The sequence below is a fragment of the Lates calcarifer genome, linkage group LG9, assembly GCF_001640805.2.
Source record: "Lates calcarifer isolate ASB-BC8 linkage group LG9, TLL_Latcal_v3, whole genome shotgun sequence".
NCBI classification, from domain to species: Eukaryota; Metazoa; Chordata; class Actinopteri; family Centropomidae; genus Lates; species Lates calcarifer.
This window is the reverse complement of record NC_066841.1, coordinates 7,253,575-7,271,664: the sequence shown is the minus strand read 5'-3', so window position 1 is coordinate 7,271,664 and position 18,090 is coordinate 7,253,575. Positions and strand designations below refer to the sequence as shown.

Here is an 18,090-nt window from a genome sequence, read left to right as displayed (position 1 = left end):
ACACAAGGTGTACAAAAGGTAATAATTGATATGTTAATAGACTAATGATGTGGCCGAGTAGGTGACAAAAGCAAGAAAAATAACTTCAAAAAGATCAAAGATGGAACTTGTAATTTAAGCAATTGAGGCGTTTACGTAAAAATGGGAATTGCCGCCTTAAATCTTACTGTTAAAAGGATTATAAAATTGGTAAATATTAAATGCGGTGCAGGTCATCCAGGTTATTATATGAAGTTACTTCCCCACGTCAGTAATGAAAGCATACAGCTAGTCGAACTTACTCCAATTTAAACATCAGCGCTAACTGCACCCTTGTGTCCAATTCTTTACATATGCACAGGTAACTCTGCCAGACTGCTGACAGTGCAGAGGAGATCTATAGGACTGTTGAATGTGAACTCTCAACAGTTTGAAGTCATACAGACCATGGTGTTTGACCCTCCAGTGGCCCTGACGTTTGACATCGCCCACGGGTGGATCTTCTGGGCCGACAGCCATGGCAGAATTTACAGGAGTGATGGACGCCAACACTGGACGACCTATACTGGTCAGTCATATTCTAGTTTTCAATGGTATTTCAGTGATGCAGCTGGCTGTGTATATTTATATTACTATGACAAGTGGTGTTCTCAAACCACAGGTTGTGAACCGCTGGTCTGATACAGTAGTTGGCTGATCAGTTGTTTTTGCAACATTTGGATGTTAAAGCTGCACTGGATTTTCATGTCATAGAAAGAAGTTGTCTATAAGTTTCTTTGTCCACAGAAACTGACAAATCAAAACTTAAGAGAGGAATACAAAGGAATTCAGATTTGAGCTACAACCCTTCAGTGGTGGCACTCTTCTGTATTTTATCCATCTCATCTAACCTATCATTTTTGAACATGATACCTTTAGCACAATTTTTAAAAGCTCCAGACTGTGATTGTTGTACAGTGTAGATTTAACAATTGTCCGCGTTCCAGTTGTGGCTCATAATGTAATCCAATTGGTTCACATTAAAATTCAGACCCCAACTGCAGAAGAAACATTCCTAAACTAAACTCCCCCTAATTTTTTAATAGGGGAGCCTGGAATCAAGGGTCTAGCTTGTGATTGGCTGAATGGATACCTTTACTGGACCAATCAGAAGACAGGAGTCAATCTACATGCATTCAGCTGATGGGAACAGTTACACTACACTGCTGAGCAAAAACATCAGGCCATCAGATTTGGTGCTTGTACCTGTGGAGAGGTATGCTTAAGTTTTACTCCTCTGTTACACAGGATTTAAATTTAATGTAATGTAATTTAAGATATTTTGTTAAAAGGGGAGTTGCTTTGCCAAAGGTTAATTATGCCCTCACAGAATGTTAAATTAATTTCCTCTCAGCTTCTCAAGTTAAATATTTTTCCTCATATTTATGGAAAATAAATGAGTTTTACAGTTGTATTGAAATGTTTAATTTTACGGACTCTGCACATGAAAATCCAGCCATCATGGAGAGACGATACACTGGGTAGTGCGTATTTAAATTCACTGGCCTTTGTCTCCTAGCTTGATGTTCTGGATCAATGCCGGCCCAGGTGACAGGGTGACAATAGAGAGATCATGGATGGATGGGTCAGACAGAAGCTCTCTGACAGTCCTCACAGCTCAGTCTGCCCACAGCCTCTCTGCTGACGTGGCTGCCAGGAGGCTGTATTGGATCAGTGACTTCAAGAGGGTGTGTTGAGGAACATTGAGAAACATAAACACAGTGGAGTATAGGAGTATTTTACAGTCTGAATTAATTTTGGAAACCGTTTGTTTTTTGTTACCCTTCATGCAGTAACAATGAGTTTGTTTTATTCAGTCTATAGAGACAGTGAAGGTGGATGGGACTGGCCGTTACTCCTTCACAGGACTGTTCAACAGGAGACCAGCTTTCAGCCTGGCTGTTTTTGAAAGTTTGTTCTACTGGATTGATGACAAAGGACTGTGGCAGGTTCCACCGAACCAACCAAACCAGAGGAAATTTCTTTGGAAAGCTGAACTGCCACTGTTAACTGTTTACCATGAGCTACAGCAGCCTCAAGGTACCTCTTGGATTCTTTCTCCTTCTGAATCTCCATTTATGCTTGAGGTTGAGGGCACAGATACATTCATTTTACAATAAAACCAGTTTTCTAAGAGTATTCACTCTGTCTTAGTGGAGTCTTGTGTATAGATTACAAGTACAGAAATAACTTGCTCACATTTCAAAATATCTCATCTTGCTGTCATCAATCAGGTTCTTCTGCATGTACAAAGACTCCATGCCACCTCTGTCAGCTAACAAAAGGAAACCCTGTCGGATTCACCTGTGCTTGTCCAAACTCCAAAGTACTGTTGGTTGATGGGACATGTGAATGTATGTTTACATACTTTAATGTGTCTTTCATAGTAGCTCAGAAAGTTCGTATAAGCCTTGGTTGTAAAATATATTATCTGCGCTCAAAGATTTTGTGGTGTTGCCCCTGGTACAGAATGTCTCTTGCCATTATGGGATTAATATACTGTATGTAATCTGCAGTCCTGTGATAAGGTGCCATTAAAATCTTTTTTTTTTTTTTTTGTTCCACAGACCCAAGATATGTATATGCTACCATTTCAAACATCACCCTGATTGAGTTTGCAGGCAAAGAGTCCACTATAACCCAGTTGTTTACCACTGATGATGGCATCTTGTCATTTTATCTGGACTGGTACAGAGACTGGCTGTACTGGGCCAACCAAACTGGCCATATCCAACGCACCAGTCTCAGCCAGGTCAAGACTGAGGTGGTTCTAACACCTTTGCCAGGTCTGTGCTTTAAGTTTTTCATGGTTTGTACTGATTTGGATGGCAAAAGTAGTATCATTGGGAAATCAGTTGGAAAAGCTCGATCTATAATGAAAATAATCATTAGTCTCAGCTCTGTTTGATAGACAGCTGACAATGTTTTCTATTGACTCACCTTTTTTGTTTTCTTGTTAGTTTGTCTGATAAAAGTAGACCCGAGGAGTGGGATCCTTTATTGGGTGTCATGTGACCAAAACAACATCGGCAGCACCACAGCTGACAGTCATTACCCAAGGCAGCTTTACCACACGGCAAAAGAGATTCAAGACTTTTATCTGGACTGGCTGAGAGGGGAGATCCTCTGGCTGGAGGAAGAACGAATCTTCACCATGAGCATGATGGGAGGCAAAGCCATAGAACTGCTGCAGTTAGCAGGAGGAGTCAGAGGGAACATCGCTTTTGACCTCAGGGCCAGTAGTCTACTCTGGAACTCAAAGAGGGCAGGTTGGTTACTTCCACAGATCAGTGACTCATTGACTTCAGTTAATTTCCCAAAATATACAAAATCTTTGAGTGCGTCTTTTTATGACAGACCTGTAGAATTTTGGTTCTTGCACCTTTTACAGGCCTGACAACAATGAGTTTGCTGCGAGACAGAAGCCATCAAGCTGGAAAAAGGTGGAACATTTCAGGCTCTGTTGTAGCTGCCTTTGAGCCCTTCCTGTTGTCCCTTTCTGATGATGTCATGACTCTGTGGGATCGGCGTGATGGGAGACCCATCCAAGATGTGACTGTGAGAGGTCACGTGTTCAATGTGATCGCTGCACTTGGGAACGTTCATACAGGTCAGACTAGGTTAATCTGTCGCAGAGGAAAAACATGAATACATGTTTTATTTATTTATTTTTTGTCTTTGTGTACATCCATGTTGGCTGTCATGGCTCATGTTATTATAAGTTCTTTTATTTTAAAACGCAATGCACATTTATATGAAAAGCCACAGATGTTTTTACTTTGGCATACTTCTTAATTTTAATCTTATCTTATTTATATATAATAGAAATCTTATTTCTGTTACAATAACTTTCCATAGTTCCCAGTGCTTCAGTCTGCAATGAATCATCTGTTCTGTGCCGACGCTCATCAGTCTGCCTCTCAAAAGGCCAGCTGTGTGATGGTACAAAGGACTGCCCTGAAGGAGATGATGAGGAATTTTGTGTCACCACATGTCCATCTAAAGGTAAAGTCTAAATATACATACTTGTTATAAATGACAATGCATATCAGTTGTAAACATATTCACTGATAATCTGAGTTTTTTAGTCATGAGAATTTGTAATACCATTTTTCTGCTTTAACTGTTAATCTCAGATGATTTTAAGTGCAAGGACAGCAGAAGTTGTATCGCCAGGAATCTCATTTGTGACGGTCGCTCTCATTGTCACGATGGCTCAGACGAAGTGGACTGTCCAATTGTAGCTCCTCCCACAGTTAGGGCAAATGTCCTGAAGTGTCGCAAGGGCTTGAGGCCATGTGCAGACGGCACAGAGTGTGTTTTATACAGCCACGTGTGTGACGGAGAGAATGACTGTAAGGATGGATCAGATGAACTGGGGTGTGGTGAGTTTCTAAAGACAGAATCTCTTGGGGCATTTTCAGTCAAGTTAATAATAATTTAACCCAACTATGTGATTCTTGTCTTCAAGATGCCACAGCACAGACCATGACTCCAACTAGACCTAATAATGATTCATCAGCTGAAATGCCTCCTCCTACCCCACCACCTGCTCCAATCCTGCCAGCCTGCAGCAGCCCGTCTGTGCTCTGTCCTTCTTCTGTTCAGATCTGCATTTCTCCGAGCCAGTTTTGCAACGGCCGTAAAGAATGTCCTGATGGCTTTGATGAAAAGAACTGCGTGAAAAGATGTCCCTCGAAAAGTAAGCCACAAATCTGGAGTTTTATTTCCAAATTTTATATATTATCATGGTTTCAAAACTTATTTTAGGAATTAAGCAAATGTCCTAAAACTTGGGAAGAAAAATAAATTTCTAACAATTTTTTGGCAGATGATTTTCGCTGCAAAGACCGCCGGAGCTGCGTCTCAAAGAGCCTTGTTTGTGATGGTCGCTCTCATTGCCACGATGGCTCAGACGAGGTTGACTGTCCAAGTGTAGCTGCTCCTGCAGCTCGGGCAAACATCCTGAAGTGTCGCATGGGCTCCAGACTTTGCAGAGATGGGGCCGAATGTGTCCTCTTTAGTCACGTTTGTGATGGAGAGCGAGACTGTCGGGACGGGTCAGATGAAGAAGGATGTGGTGGGTTATTGTAGGATTTAATTTTTTATTTTTTTTGGCAGTTGTTTTAAAATGTAACTTCTAACTTCACTGACTCGTGTGTTCACCAAATTTTATATGCTGCAGAGATTGAAAATCTCAGTTTAATTGAATCCCCTTCACCTGTCAAACCCACAACTCAACCTCCAACCAAGCCGTCCTGTACCAGTCCTTCAGTTCTCTGTCCAGATTCATCTTTATGCGTCAGCCCAACACAGATATGTGATGGAAAGAAAGACTGTCCTGATGGATTTGATGAGAACTGTGTGAAAAAATGCTCTTCCAATAGTAAGTTATGAGGTTATGGATTGATTGAGACAGACACTGGAAAACTGGACAGTTATATTTGTTACATTATTTTGTATTATGTTTTATATGTTAAATGATTTCCTCCTCAGCTGACTTTCTCTGCAAGGACCGTCTGAGCTGCATCTCAAAGAGTCTGGTTTGTGACGGTCGCTCTCATTGCCACGATGGCTCAGACGAGGTTGACTGTCCAAGTGTAGCTGCTCCTGCAGTTCGGGCTAATGTCCTAAAGTGCCGTATGGGCTCAAGGCCATGTAATGATGGCACCGAGTGTGTTTTATACAACCACATATGTGACGGAGAGAAGGACTGTATGGACGGATCTGATGAACAGGGATGCCCAGAAACCTGCAAGCAAGGTTGTTTCATTTAAAACATTTTCTTTCAACTGTTGCATAAAAGCAATGTTATTTTAACCCATTATGTAGATACATGACATAATGAAAATGAAGTACAGACTTTCTGAACACACTGTATTGTAAATAAGTACTTTGGGACTTAGCTGTATTGCTGTTTTATTGAAATTGTCATACTTTATTAATTGTACTCCATCATAGGTGAGTTTCAGTGCTCCCACGGGAAGATGTGCATCCCTGCAGCTCAGGTGTGTGATGGGAAGTCACAGTGCCAGGACCGGTCTGATGAATTGGACTGCTGGGAACGAACCAAGAGCTGCGAGCATCATTGCACCGACGGCAAGCGCTGCATCCCAAAGAAATTCCTGTGCGATGGAGAGAGAGACTGCCTCGATGGCACGGATGAGGTGGGCTGCGGTAAGTCTTCATAAATAATTTTCCAGCATTGATTCATCATTTATAGATTAATTTGGTTATGTTAGTTCTACCACCTATAGATGTTTGGAAGCTTGTATGTATAATGGAATAAAAGAGACCTAATAAAACACTGTCATTAACTCTCATTCTAACACTTAGTTTTCACCTCTCCCGACCCTGTTACTGCTATGACAACAACCGAGCCTCCTGCCCTCACTTCTGCATCAGCTTGCATCACTCCATCAGTCCTCTGCCCAGGTTCATCACTGTGCATCTCTCAAAATCAGCTGTGTGATGGACAAAGAGATTGCCCTGATGGATTTGATGAAAATGACTGTGTAGTCCAGTGTAAAAACCAAGGTAAACCTGAGTCCAGAGATTACCTTCATGCAAAAGTAGCTGCACTCCACCTACCCAACATAGCATCAGCTCGCTGTGATTGTTGACTTTTGATGAAACTTGATGAAATACTTGGATTTCAGGGTAGTTATAAAATTTTCACAGTACTTGTATCTCAATATTAACTCCTCATATTGACAACTTTCTCCCTGCGCATCAGGCGACTTCTTGTGCAGTGACCGGAGGAAGTGTGTGTCCAAGATGGAAGTGTGCGATGGTCGTGCCCACTGTCCCGATGGCTCAGATGAGAGGCAGTGTCAATTAGCAGATTCTTCTCCTCCCTGTAAGAAAACAAGAAAAATACAGTACAAATGCAAAAGATAAATAGCAAGAACTTGTTAGTTATCCACCACAGCAGTTGTAGGCATTGCAGTTGTACAAACATAACACACCCTATTAAGTACACACTTCTACCAACCATCCACCTCAAGTCTTCATGACAACCAAATTGCACATGTTAATAACACAACAGAACACCATAGAAACCCTCAATGCTGCAGCAACTGCCCAGAATACCATAGCCACCACCTAGCTACAGCACAGCCACCACCAAGTAACACCTTAACAACCTACACACAAACTAACCTTTCAATTATCCTCAGCCAGGAAATATACATAATTTAACTGCCCAGCTCTCATAATCTAACCTAACTGTTCTCATAATCCATTAAATTCATAACTTCCTCTCTGTCAAGCCTCCCTCAATGTGCTCAACGTCAGATCAGCCCCTCTGAGGTGCCGCAAAGGTTTCAAGCCATGTAAAGACGGTCTGGAGTGTGTTATGTACAGCCACGTGTGTGATGGAGAGCAGGACTGCCAGGATGGATCAGATGAAGAAGGATGCGCAGCTCAATGCAAAGAAGGTTTGTTTTGGATCATTGGAAATCTGTGAGAGACAGATTTGAAAAATGGCACTTTTGTGTCGACAACATGTGAGATGTTTCTTGGCTCTTCGCCAGGGGAGTTCCAGTGTTCTCATGGGAATAGATGCATTCCAGCAGAGCAGGTGTGTGACGGGCAGTACAACTGCCAGGACCGATCTGATGAAATGGACTGCTCAAAGCTGAGCGAGGGCTGCCATCAGCGCTGTGATAACAACACTCGCTGTATACCAGAGACCTTCCTGTGTGATGGTGAGAGAGACTGTGTTGATGGGTCAGATGAGGAGAAGTGCGGTAGGTGACTTTGAACGTTAATTTTTACAGCAGCTTGGCTCAAGACACACAGAAACCATGTCTACAATCATCAGATGATATCCTTATTCTGTTTCCTCTCTTTCCAGGTTTGGTGGCTTGTGCGATTAACCAGTATCGCTGTGCCAGCGGCCAGTGTGTGTCTGAGGCTCTGAGATGTGACGGCTATGCCGACTGCGGTGATCACTCCGATGAGATGGACTGCACAAGACCCCCGCGCTGCCCGGCGCAGCTCCGATGTCCATACAGCCATGAGTGCTTGCAGAAAGAGTGGCTCTGTGATGGCGAGGACGACTGCAAAGACGGGTCAGACGAGAAGGTAAGGAAGGACGGATAATGTGATGATGTATTACTGAATATTTGCTTGCAAAAAGAAAGAATGAAGGGAATACTTTGTTAGTATCGGATGTAACTTGGTCTCCTCATTTGTATCCAGAACTGTGCAACACCACCAGCAAAGTGCAGGGAATATCAGTGGCAGTGTGGAGACAGCAGCCAGTGCATCCCTCTGTCCTGGAGGTGTGATGGAAAAAAGGACTGTCACAACGGTGTGGATGAAGACAAATGTGAGCATTCGCAGATATTCACTGCTCAGCACAAGTTGTGCTCATTCTCTGTTTCAAACACTTTTGTTGTCACACATCACTGGGTGCATACATACCCTTGTTTTTCTTTTCTGAGTGTATAAAATAAACAGGAAGGGGAAGGCAGGAAATACTTTTCAATACATGAGAATGTATTTTAATCAATGTAGAGCACATCTGAAGCAGCCCTATGTTTCTGCTCTCACAGGCAGCCAGAGAGAATGCCCCTCTCACCTTTACCAGTGTGGCAGTGGTGAGTGTGTGAACCCTGGGCTGGTGTGTAACGGCTTGACCAACTGTGCTGACAGTTCAGATGAGGGCCCAGGATGCTCTCAACGCAACTGCTCCAGCCCATCACCTCCTCCATGTGACCACCACTGTGTCAGCACCCCAAATGGACCAGTAAATACATATCTGCACACACAGCAAATACATATCTGCTTATTTTCTGTCCGAGGTTATTAGCATTGCTTTGCCCCAGATTTGCAAGAATGTCGATGTATACCAAGCTTATTCCTGTCTGGCTTGAAAAAACCTTTTCCCTCTTTTTTGCAGAGGTGTTACTGTGCTGCAGGTTTCAGACTACGGTCCAGCGCTGTGTCCTGTGTGGACATTGATGAGTGCAATGTAACACCCAGTGCCATATGCAAACACGCCTGCCTCAACACCCGTGGGTCCTACGTCTGTCATTGCCACCCTGGGTTCTACTTGGAGCCTGACAACAAAAGCTGCAAGTCGAAAGGTACTGCTGGCACTTTTTTGACTACCAGATTGGTTTCCATTCATTTTGATACAGTATAAATCATCAGTATGTCAGCTTACAAGTATTATACGATGATCACTGAGTTCTGTGGGTATTTTTTGTGTGCGTGTGTTTGTTTTGCCAAACTTCTGCCATGTTGTGGTACTGCATTTGTCACTCCCGGTGCTGTTTTCATACTGTGGTCATGTTTCCATCTCTAGACGAGCCTTTGCTTCTGGCGTCTGTGCAGTCAGAGCTGTTACTACTTGGAGTCCATAGCGGCACCTTGCGTCTTCTCTCCTCTGCCACCCGGCCGGTCTTCTCACTGGATTACCACTGGGCACTACACAGAGTTTACTGGCTGAGCCCAAACTATCAGAGCATACGCTGGGCTGACATAAAAGACTCAAATAACAAAGGGACACTTATCAAAGGTACAGCTGTCAGAGGAACACCACAGTTGTCTAGTCGACTGTGTGAAAGGATTTAAAAGACCCTTTTTTTAAGCTGACATTTTGACATGTGATATCAGGAAAAACATGTATAAGTGATAAAGTGAAAATTTAGATAACCTAGATTTAGATAACCTAGTTCCTGGGTTATTTGAAACATTCGATTGAACTGAGCCATTGTTAACAAAATTAGTTTCTAGTTGCTCTGACAAGTGCAGAAAATGACAAAATGTCTACTGTGAATAGGGTCTGTAAACTCATGAAATGAATTCACTGAATTGAACCCACTCCACAAATCCATTATAGGAGTTTGGACTATGACCTGAATTTATATTACTCAAATGAAATCTGTTACAGGAGTGAAGTCAGATTTTATCGCAGTGGACTGGATCGGTAAAAACCTGTACTGGGTGGACGGACTCGTTGGCCAGATTCTGGCTGTGAAGCTCAGCAACACCACAGTGAGATCTCAGGACTACACCGTGGTCCTGGGTGAAGATCTGGAGCAGCCAAGCTCATTGGTTTTGCTGCCCCACAGAGGGTAAGATGCTCAGTCTGGTTATATATAAAATATGTATATATGATCTTTAATAATCAACATTTTCAGTTTGATGCTGTGGTCTGAGATTGGCAGCACCCCTCAGATCGAGCAGTCTGGCATGGATGGTTCAAAGAGGAAAGTGGTGGTGAGCCGAGGCTTGAGCTGGCCTGTCAGTTTGGCCTATGACCTCCTGGACAACAGGGTGTACTGGGCCGATGAGAAGCTGCGCTACATCGGCTCAGCCTCTCTGGATGGAGACAACGTCAAGGTAAAGAGATATTTGAATGATTAAATGTAGAGATACTTCAAATAGTGGGATAGCAGCTTATCTAGCATCATTATTAAACTGTGACCGTGATACCCTTCTCTTCACTAGATACTCCAGCTAGCTGAAACTCCAAGCCCTTTCTCTGTGGCGGTCTTCAATGACAGAGTCTTCTGGTCCGACACAAAGAGGAGAACCATACGCTCAGCTGATAAGAACACAGGAAAAGATCAGATGGTTCTTCTGAAGAGACCAGGACAGCCATTCGGTCTGAAAGTGAGCATTTAGCTTCTTACTGTGTGGTAATCACTCCCAAACAGCTCTGAGTTATTTAAACATTCATTTTGTAAAGCTGCGTATATCGCTGTTACCTAGAACCATGAAATTCTGAGAGGTCAAATCAAGTTTTTATTTTTTTTATTTTTTTTTTTTTTTTGGACAGGTGAACATTTATATGTATGCTTCCTCTATCCCCAGCTGATGCATGCCCTTTCCCAGCCAGCGATATCTAACCCCTGTGATGAACTGCAGTGCTCCCATCTCTGCCTGCTGGCCCCACCAGCAAGGGGCAGATCTGGTGCACCAGGGTCACCGGGAGCTCCGGTGGTGAAGGGGCTTACGGCTGTTTGTCGATGTCCAAAGGGGCTGCTGCTTTCCAAGGACAAGATCACCTGCTCTCTGCCCACAGAGTCCAGTTTCATCCTGCTTTTGTCTCATACAACAGTCTATCAGGTGAACTGTTTCATTGCAGTGTCAAGCCTGCAGACCTTCATCCCTGCCAAACATGCTTTAGAAACTGAAGTTCTCCTTTCTGATTGAGACTTTTTGATCAATACATTTTTTTTCATCTTTTGTCTAACTCTTGTTGTTTTACCCCTTTTTTATTTTGCCCTCCTACTACTAGATTCATTTGCAATCCATACATCGAGACGGTGTCACTCTTAAAAAAATGCCAAACGGTCGAGCCTTAGCCCTTCCTGGAGTAACTGAGGCCTCGATGCTTGACGTGTCCATTGAGGAGCTTTCTCTGTATGTGGCTGATGCAGGACAAGGATCTGTAGATGTGCTGAAACTGAGCACCTCTAAGTCGAGACAGGGGCTGAGACCTGCTGGACAAATCCTAAAGCTGAAGGTTGGTTTAAAAGGAAATGGCTTAGATGGTTTAAAAAATGTTAAAGCCAGCGGTGTTCCAGTTAAAAAAATAAAGTCACTCCCTGGTGAAATTCAAATTCTGTTAACTGAACTTCTCTGTTCCACAAGGATGACTCAGTCACAGCTCTAGCAGTTGACTGGGTGTCCTCCAACCTCTACTGGAGCAGCACCCAGAGGCCTGATCTACACGTGACCTCCCGCTATCACAGCTACACCACCTCACTGCTGCAGGGATCGCTGAAGGTGAAGCTGACAGCTGCACTGCTCGTCTACCGCTTACATTTCTATGGCTCCTTCCTTCTTACATAAATTTACTTTTACTGTAAATCTGGCTACAGCTTATCTTAGCACCCCAGCTGTGGGTTTTTACTTTCTTCTCTTGTGGGCAGTCCTGATCTCACAACAACTTCATAGTAATTTTTATTCTGAGCTATCCTGCACATACTTGTCATAGGAGTCAGATAGTCTTCATAAATAAAAGAATGTGTAGTCAAGTATAAAATGTCTTGGTCAAGAGACGAGCATAGTTGGATGTTATCTGCAGACTTTGACTAACATCAAAACAAAGGTATTTCTCAGCTTCCTTAGTAGTGTTCTGTTAATGTAAGAAAAGTCAGCAGAGGTATCCATGAGAAGAACAAAATCCCCTCCTTTTCTGCTGCTGACCTTTCTTTTACCTTTCTGTAAAAGTACATTTTGTCCTTCCAGGGCACATCATCCATCGCGCTGCATCCTCCCTCAGGACGACTTTGCTACACAGCAATAGTTGTGGCAGGAAGGAAGAGCCAGACAGAGGTGAACTGTGCCTGGATGGATGGCCGTAACAAAGCAGTGCTGTGGCGGAAGTCGAGCATCCCCACCTCGCTGGCCTTTTCCAACAAAGGAACCATGATCTACTGGGCTGACGCTGGTTAGGAGCTAAGCATCTCATGTACTTGATAAGATAATTTTTTTTTTTTTTTTTACTTGTATGTTTGTACCTGCCTAATTTCTCTTCTCTTAGGTGAGGGAGTAATTAGCTCTATTGGAGTGGATGGATCAGGTTATAAACAGTACAAAACAGGACCAGGTCTGCTCATCTCCTGCACACGCACTGAGAACATCCTACTCTGGGTCACCATGGACAAAGGTCAGTACTTTTTGTTTTTAATTGGTGTATTACTGGTGTATTCTCTCTCTTCCACTCCAACAGTCTGTTCAATCCTGCTTCTGGAGTTCAATTTCTCATCTTTCATCATTTGTCTTTTTCCTCCTCAGGCAGCAGATGGCATCATAGACTAATGTAACAATGAATTATTCAGTCACCTTATTCTTACCAGTCCGTGCTGTTAGACAGTAGCTGCACTGTTTAAAAAAAAATGACTTTTTTTGTTTCTTTGTAGATGTAACCAAACTGTGGTTCACTGACGGGCTCCAGCCTAAACAACTGTGGTTTGAGACAAAGACCAGTGTGGTGGAAGTCAGAGCCTACAGCAACGACACCCAGTCTGGTAGGTATCTGCTTAGTGTGTCTCTATATTGTGGAGAGAGGTTTTCAAAGTGCTTCACAATATACTAAACATGTTAATTTGAACAGTTCTGGCAACAGGGGAAGTATGACCTAAATCCAGATGGTCTGACACAGCAGGCTGAGTAAAAAGCAGTTTACTTGGGCAGTAGGGCTACAGTCTGCAACAGGGAGGCATGTAGAGTCAGGCAAACACCTGCGACGGAACAGGAAATAACACCTTTCAGTCACAATAATGTAAAATAACATAAAGCAAAATAATACACTTCAAATAAGGAAGTGCAAAGGAACACATAATAAACAGACTCTTCAGTATCAAAAACGTGTCTGACTTTACTATTCAGGCTATTGTGGATTTCAGGTGTTTGCTCATATGAGGTTCAACAGAGATCGGTGAAACACCTTTGGGCTAAATCCAGCTGAACTTGAACGGTAGTTTAGAAAAAAAGAGTTAATTTTAAAACTGGAGTTTAATCGAAATAGAAACCAAGCTCCTCAGTGATAGGATCTCATTTCTTTGGATTACAAGTAAAATGCTTGCAGTTGCAGTTTGTAGGAGACTTCAGAACATTAACAGAAAAAAGCATTGCGGTAAACTTAACAAGATGTAAAAGCATTTCATGGATACAAATGCATTTTTGGGACTTGTAAATAAGGAAGCATGACTGCACAAGTTTACATGCTCACTTGCCAAAGTTGATATCACAGTCAAGACCATGCCTAATGTCTGTTAACTAGGACAGTTGTTTTACCAGAACCAAAAGTAAAATTTTGGAAATCTTTAATTTTAGTGATTTTAAAAAAAAAAAAAAAAAAAAAAAAACATAACCTGTGCTGGCCTCAAAGAGCATCATAGAGCCGATGGTCAGGACACCCACAAGTCCTGTCTATAGATAATGAGAAACAAGCTACTTTAATGCTTACGTTGTATGCAACCTATCAACCACAGTGCTGATTTACCAGCAGTTGGTGCAATAATTTCCCAGCCATGATGTGGACATTCTGTTGGATTAAAAGCAAACTGTGTGGTTGGTGAAGTTGTGAAAGTGGCCTGTCAATGCAGTCAATTCATGCATTAATTCCTGCCCAGGTTTGTAATGCTAACCAACAGGCTTGCAGTACACCATCAGCTTAATTTGTTAAACAGCAGCCAAACCAGTTTGTTAGTCATCGTCATCATCAAGAAGTGCACATTTTCACCTCAACTTTGCATTCTGTTTCCTACTGAAGAAAGCAGATAAAAAGAGTTATCGGACACCCTGGGCAGAATGAAAAGACTCACTTAGGCTCAGTTTGAGTTGAATAGTTGAATAGATGGCAGAGTGATGTGATACCTGCAGGGAGATGGGACTTGGCAAGCTGTGAGATCAGAAGCCTGTTACTCTTTGCTGCAGTGGGAAAGACTGATGATGAATGGAGCGTCTAACATTCTCACACACTCGGACACTGTTCCCCCTCACTCATTCTCTTCACCTGTTTCACACTCTAGCAGTATAAATATATGCAAAAGTGGTGCTTCAAAGCAGAGCTTGTCTTTAATGTTAGCTAACACTATATACTGTATGCAGGCACATCTATTTAATGAAGGTTCTAGCTACCAAATATGTTTTCCTTCTAATCACTTTTCTGTATAAAACCAGATAGTGTTAGAAATACAAATGCCAATAGAAGCCACATAAAAACCATGTACAAGACATGTACATATGAGGACTTCTAATACATGTGCATGTTCATTTGCACACACACAGAGGCCCAATTCCCCCTTTCACAATACACAATTATGCACTGGCAGATGCTGACACACCTCTCTTTCACATTATTTGGACACTATCCAGACTCGTTTTTTCTGCCTGCGACCAGAAGTGTTCTTACAGTGCTAAAGCAGATCGTCATTATACACAGCAAGGAGGCCCTGATTTGTGTAAGAGGTGTGGCTGTTAAATAAGAGACAAGACTGGGCTTATGCAAGTTGAACCAGCACTGGTCTCATTTTATAGCCACACCTCATATATAGCCATAACAGACTGATCTGGTCTACCCTATTGTTGTTCCCACATCACTGTATGATACAACCAACCTAATGTAGACATAAGGGAACCTGTTTACCCACAATAAAACATTTCTATGTATAAATATATAAACCCCAGGAAGACTAGCAACCACAAAAGCTAATGAGGATCCTATAAGAAAATAAATGATAAATGCTGTTGACACTTTGAGACCTGTGTTACTTACTTAGAAAGCGGCAAATAAAACCGTACCCACATTTCTATATCAAGCCAGATGAAGGTTACAATGAATATTTCAGACCCTGGTAATTGCCCATGCACCTACCTTAAATAATTTTGATGCCTATTCTTTATTTTATGTACCAAAAGTATTGACCCTTAACTTCCTCTCTTCCTCTTTACCGATCTTCTTCAGGAATGAATAGCTGCTCCAGCAACAACGGTGACTGTGCCCATCTGTGCCTGCCCTATCCCGGAGGTCGGACATGTAAATGTGGGCATGCCTTCCACAGCATCAATGGCACTTCCTGCTCCCCTCTGCCTGACTGCCCCGCTGAAGAACAGTCCTGCTTTGATGGAAGCAAGTGTATCAGCAGTGGCAAGTTCTGTGACGGACAAGTGGACTGTCCAGACCAGTCTGACGAACAGGACTGTGAGTTTTCAACCAAATGGAGAAGAAAATGACAAAGCACATTAGGTTATCTCGCCTTTGACATCTGTGGTGACTTAGTCAGTCAGGAACCCTATCAGCCCCCTGCAGATTTTAGATAATATTCAAAGCTTGCTTGCTTACTTGTCATAGATCACGACCAGTAATGGTAGTACATTTTTAATAATATGAGGCCCTCCTAGTGCATGATCACCAACCTTGATTTGCTCCTCAGGTCCAAACACAGACAAAGCTGATGATGGACATCTTCCCCAGTCTTCCTCCTCATCTCACCCAAACAGCCAAAAAGACTCTGTTCTTGGAGTTAAAAAAGACTCTATATCCTGTGACTTCCAACACTGCAACGGTCACGGCAGCTGCATCACAGAAGGCAAAGTCACTCGCTGCCAGTGTATGGCTGGCTACAAGGGGGAGTTTTGCCAAGAGACAGAAACTGGACAAAGCCATGTGGCTGTCATCCTGGGTGTCTTCTGCCTCATTGCTGCATTGATGTCTGCTGCTTTTATCTTTGCCAAAAGGTATAGACAGTGATAGTGTTTTCTTTTGTACCCTGGCCAGAGGAATTTGCTTTGAAAATGAGTGGCGACCGGAAAAGCATCTAGCGAGATTGTTTTTCTCTCCTGCTGCAGCAACTAATTTCACTGATTGACACAGAGGACAAATTAAATACTGAAGTCAGTTGCTATAGTGTTAGGTTGGAATTAAAACCTAAATAGACTCTTGTACCTCTACACAACTTCAGAACTACTTCTTCTACAAAACTTGGTGACCTATGTATGAGAATAAAATAAATATTTGTCTTGTGTACCTTTGTTTCAACAGGAGAGCCTGGGCATCCATCAGAAACAGATCCACAGAGAAAGAAACTCTTATGGCCAACATGGGACTGCCTTGTGAACACTACGATTCAGACTCGGAGGTAAATACATGTGCATAAATGAGCAGAGATATCTCTGTGTTTATTTTAAGAAAATGAGCCCTGCATGTGGCCTATTTACCTGCTGAACCAGCTGCTCAGTTTGACAACTGAATGACCAGTTTACTCCTGAAATACTGGTCATTATGACATTTAGCCATAAAGATGGAATCAAAATAGGATTCAATTTTAGTGCATTTGATTGAAAAACAACTATTGGTTTGAGTGTAAAAGTTAATTCTTGATCCTTGAAATTGTAGATTTAAGTATACAGAATGCTATTTTAATTTAGACCTATTCAGTTTTCTTTGAATTCTTTAAAGTGACTCAAATTTCCTTTAAAACTGGGAAAAGGACAGCTGAATGCAAGTTTATGAAATAAGTCATCCCTTGAGTCTTAATTGTAGAATTACGGAGTATTTTCCTGTACTTCAATAACAATAAAGGATTATCAGGATATAATGTAATAAATATATTTTATTTTTGTGTTTAAGATTTCTACGCCCTTTTAATGAGAAATATTTCAGATTCTCCTCCTAATCTAATTGTGGTACATTAGTTGGTGATTTCCGAACATTTTTGCTTTTTTTTTTTTTTTTTTTTTTAATATATTACATGAAGAAATTTCTGATCTTTTCTTCTCCCTCAGGAGCTGGAGTCCCCTGTAGACATAAAGAACCCAGCACTTGCTTTAAAGTCTCTCCAGGCTAAATACACTTCTGCATTTGCTGAAATGTGAAAACTTGGTGTCCAGAAAACACCTGGTGGCCAATGCTGGGATTATTACATTACATTGAATCCAATGTCACAAGTAATATTTGAGGATGCATTTCATGGGTCCTGAATATCAACATGCTGATGCAGACTGTTTTGTAATAAACGTGATATAAGACGAACCGATGATCAGACTCTGTTTTAAATTCTCTCTGTCAGTGATAATAACATCTGAGGATGGTCACTAATGAGCAGCTGCATGACATATTATAAGGAACGTTTTCCTTATTGATTTAAGACCAGTTTAATAAAAAGGGTAGATTGCATAGAGGAGGTGTTTAAATAGGTAAACTCAGGTGAAATGGACTGATTTGACTCATCAGTTTTTACTGAACAATCCAACATATTAGAATCGACAAACGTAGAGTAACAACAGAACTAAGGACTTGACACATACGAGACTTACAGCAGACAGAATGTCATCATGTCTAATCCCTGCACACTTGCTTTGTCTGCCACTGTTTAGATCCTCTGTTGTTACTTCAAGTTTCTCTAGCACCTGTATTTGTGTGTGTATTGTATATCCTCCTAATACAGCTGTGGTGACACTGATGCAGTGTTGTCTGTCTACCAGCTGTTAAATGTGTGACTGTGTGTGACGGTCTGTGTAAAGGTCTGTCATATACACCTCTTCAAACATCCCCTAAGCAGGAAGGAAGGATGCCTCATGACTCAGTCTGCAAGTTGACAG

At 42.1% G+C, this 18,090-nt stretch overlaps 1 protein-coding gene across 3 annotated transcripts; it reads left to right on the top strand.

The window, feature by feature from the left end:
• The first annotated feature begins 419 nt into the window (after nt 1–419).
• On the top strand, nt 420–17,526 carry si:dkey-88l16.3 (low-density lipoprotein receptor-related protein 2). Of its 3 annotated transcripts, none has more exons than XM_018680652.2 (37): nt 420–547; nt 1,065–1,234; nt 1,538–1,706; nt 1,836–2,058; nt 2,253–2,372; nt 2,586–2,804; nt 2,979–3,287; nt 3,410–3,628; nt 3,877–4,023; nt 4,155–4,403; nt 4,490–4,720; nt 4,850–5,098; nt 5,204–5,404; nt 5,515–5,781; nt 5,980–6,195; nt 6,355–6,555; nt 6,755–6,877; nt 7,290–7,457; nt 7,554–7,769; nt 7,877–8,106; nt 8,224–8,353; nt 8,580–8,773; nt 8,927–9,113; nt 9,335–9,547; nt 9,923–10,106; nt 10,200–10,374; nt 10,483–10,647; nt 10,849–11,103; nt 11,276–11,503; nt 11,632–11,766; nt 12,232–12,433; nt 12,527–12,652; nt 12,906–13,013; nt 15,455–15,691; nt 15,924–16,227; nt 16,532–16,628; nt 17,275–17,526. In XM_018680652.2, the coding sequence occupies exons 2-37, from the start codon at nt 1,104–1,106 to the stop codon at nt 17,362–17,364; spliced, it is 6,918 nt and encodes a 2,305-aa protein (XP_018536168.1). In that variant the 5' UTR covers nt 420–547; nt 1,065–1,103; the 3' UTR covers nt 17,365–17,526. The 3 variants fall into 3 exon arrangements, with proteins under 3 accessions (XP_018536168.1, XP_018536167.1, XP_018536169.1); XM_018680651.2 differs by having other exon boundaries at nt 10,173–10,374; XM_018680653.2 differs by lacking the exon at nt 2,586–2,804 and having other exon boundaries at nt 10,173–10,374.
• Nucleotides 17,527–18,090: the final 564 nt, after the last annotated feature.

Bases quoted from the DNA above. Each gene is read 5' to 3' on its own strand.
- si:dkey-88l16.3 (XM_018680651.2), top strand. From the start codon at position 1,104: ATGGATACCTTTACTGGACCAATCAGAAGACAGGAGTCAATCTACATG. The intron at 2,805-2,978 runs GTCTGTGCTTTA...TTTTCTTGTTAG, and splicing joins GGTTCTAACACCTTTGCCAG to TTTGTCTGATAAAAGTAGAC. The intron at 8,774-8,926 runs GTAAATACATAT...TCTTTTTTGCAG, and splicing joins TCAGCACCCCAAATGGACCA to AGGTGTTACTGTGCTGCAGG.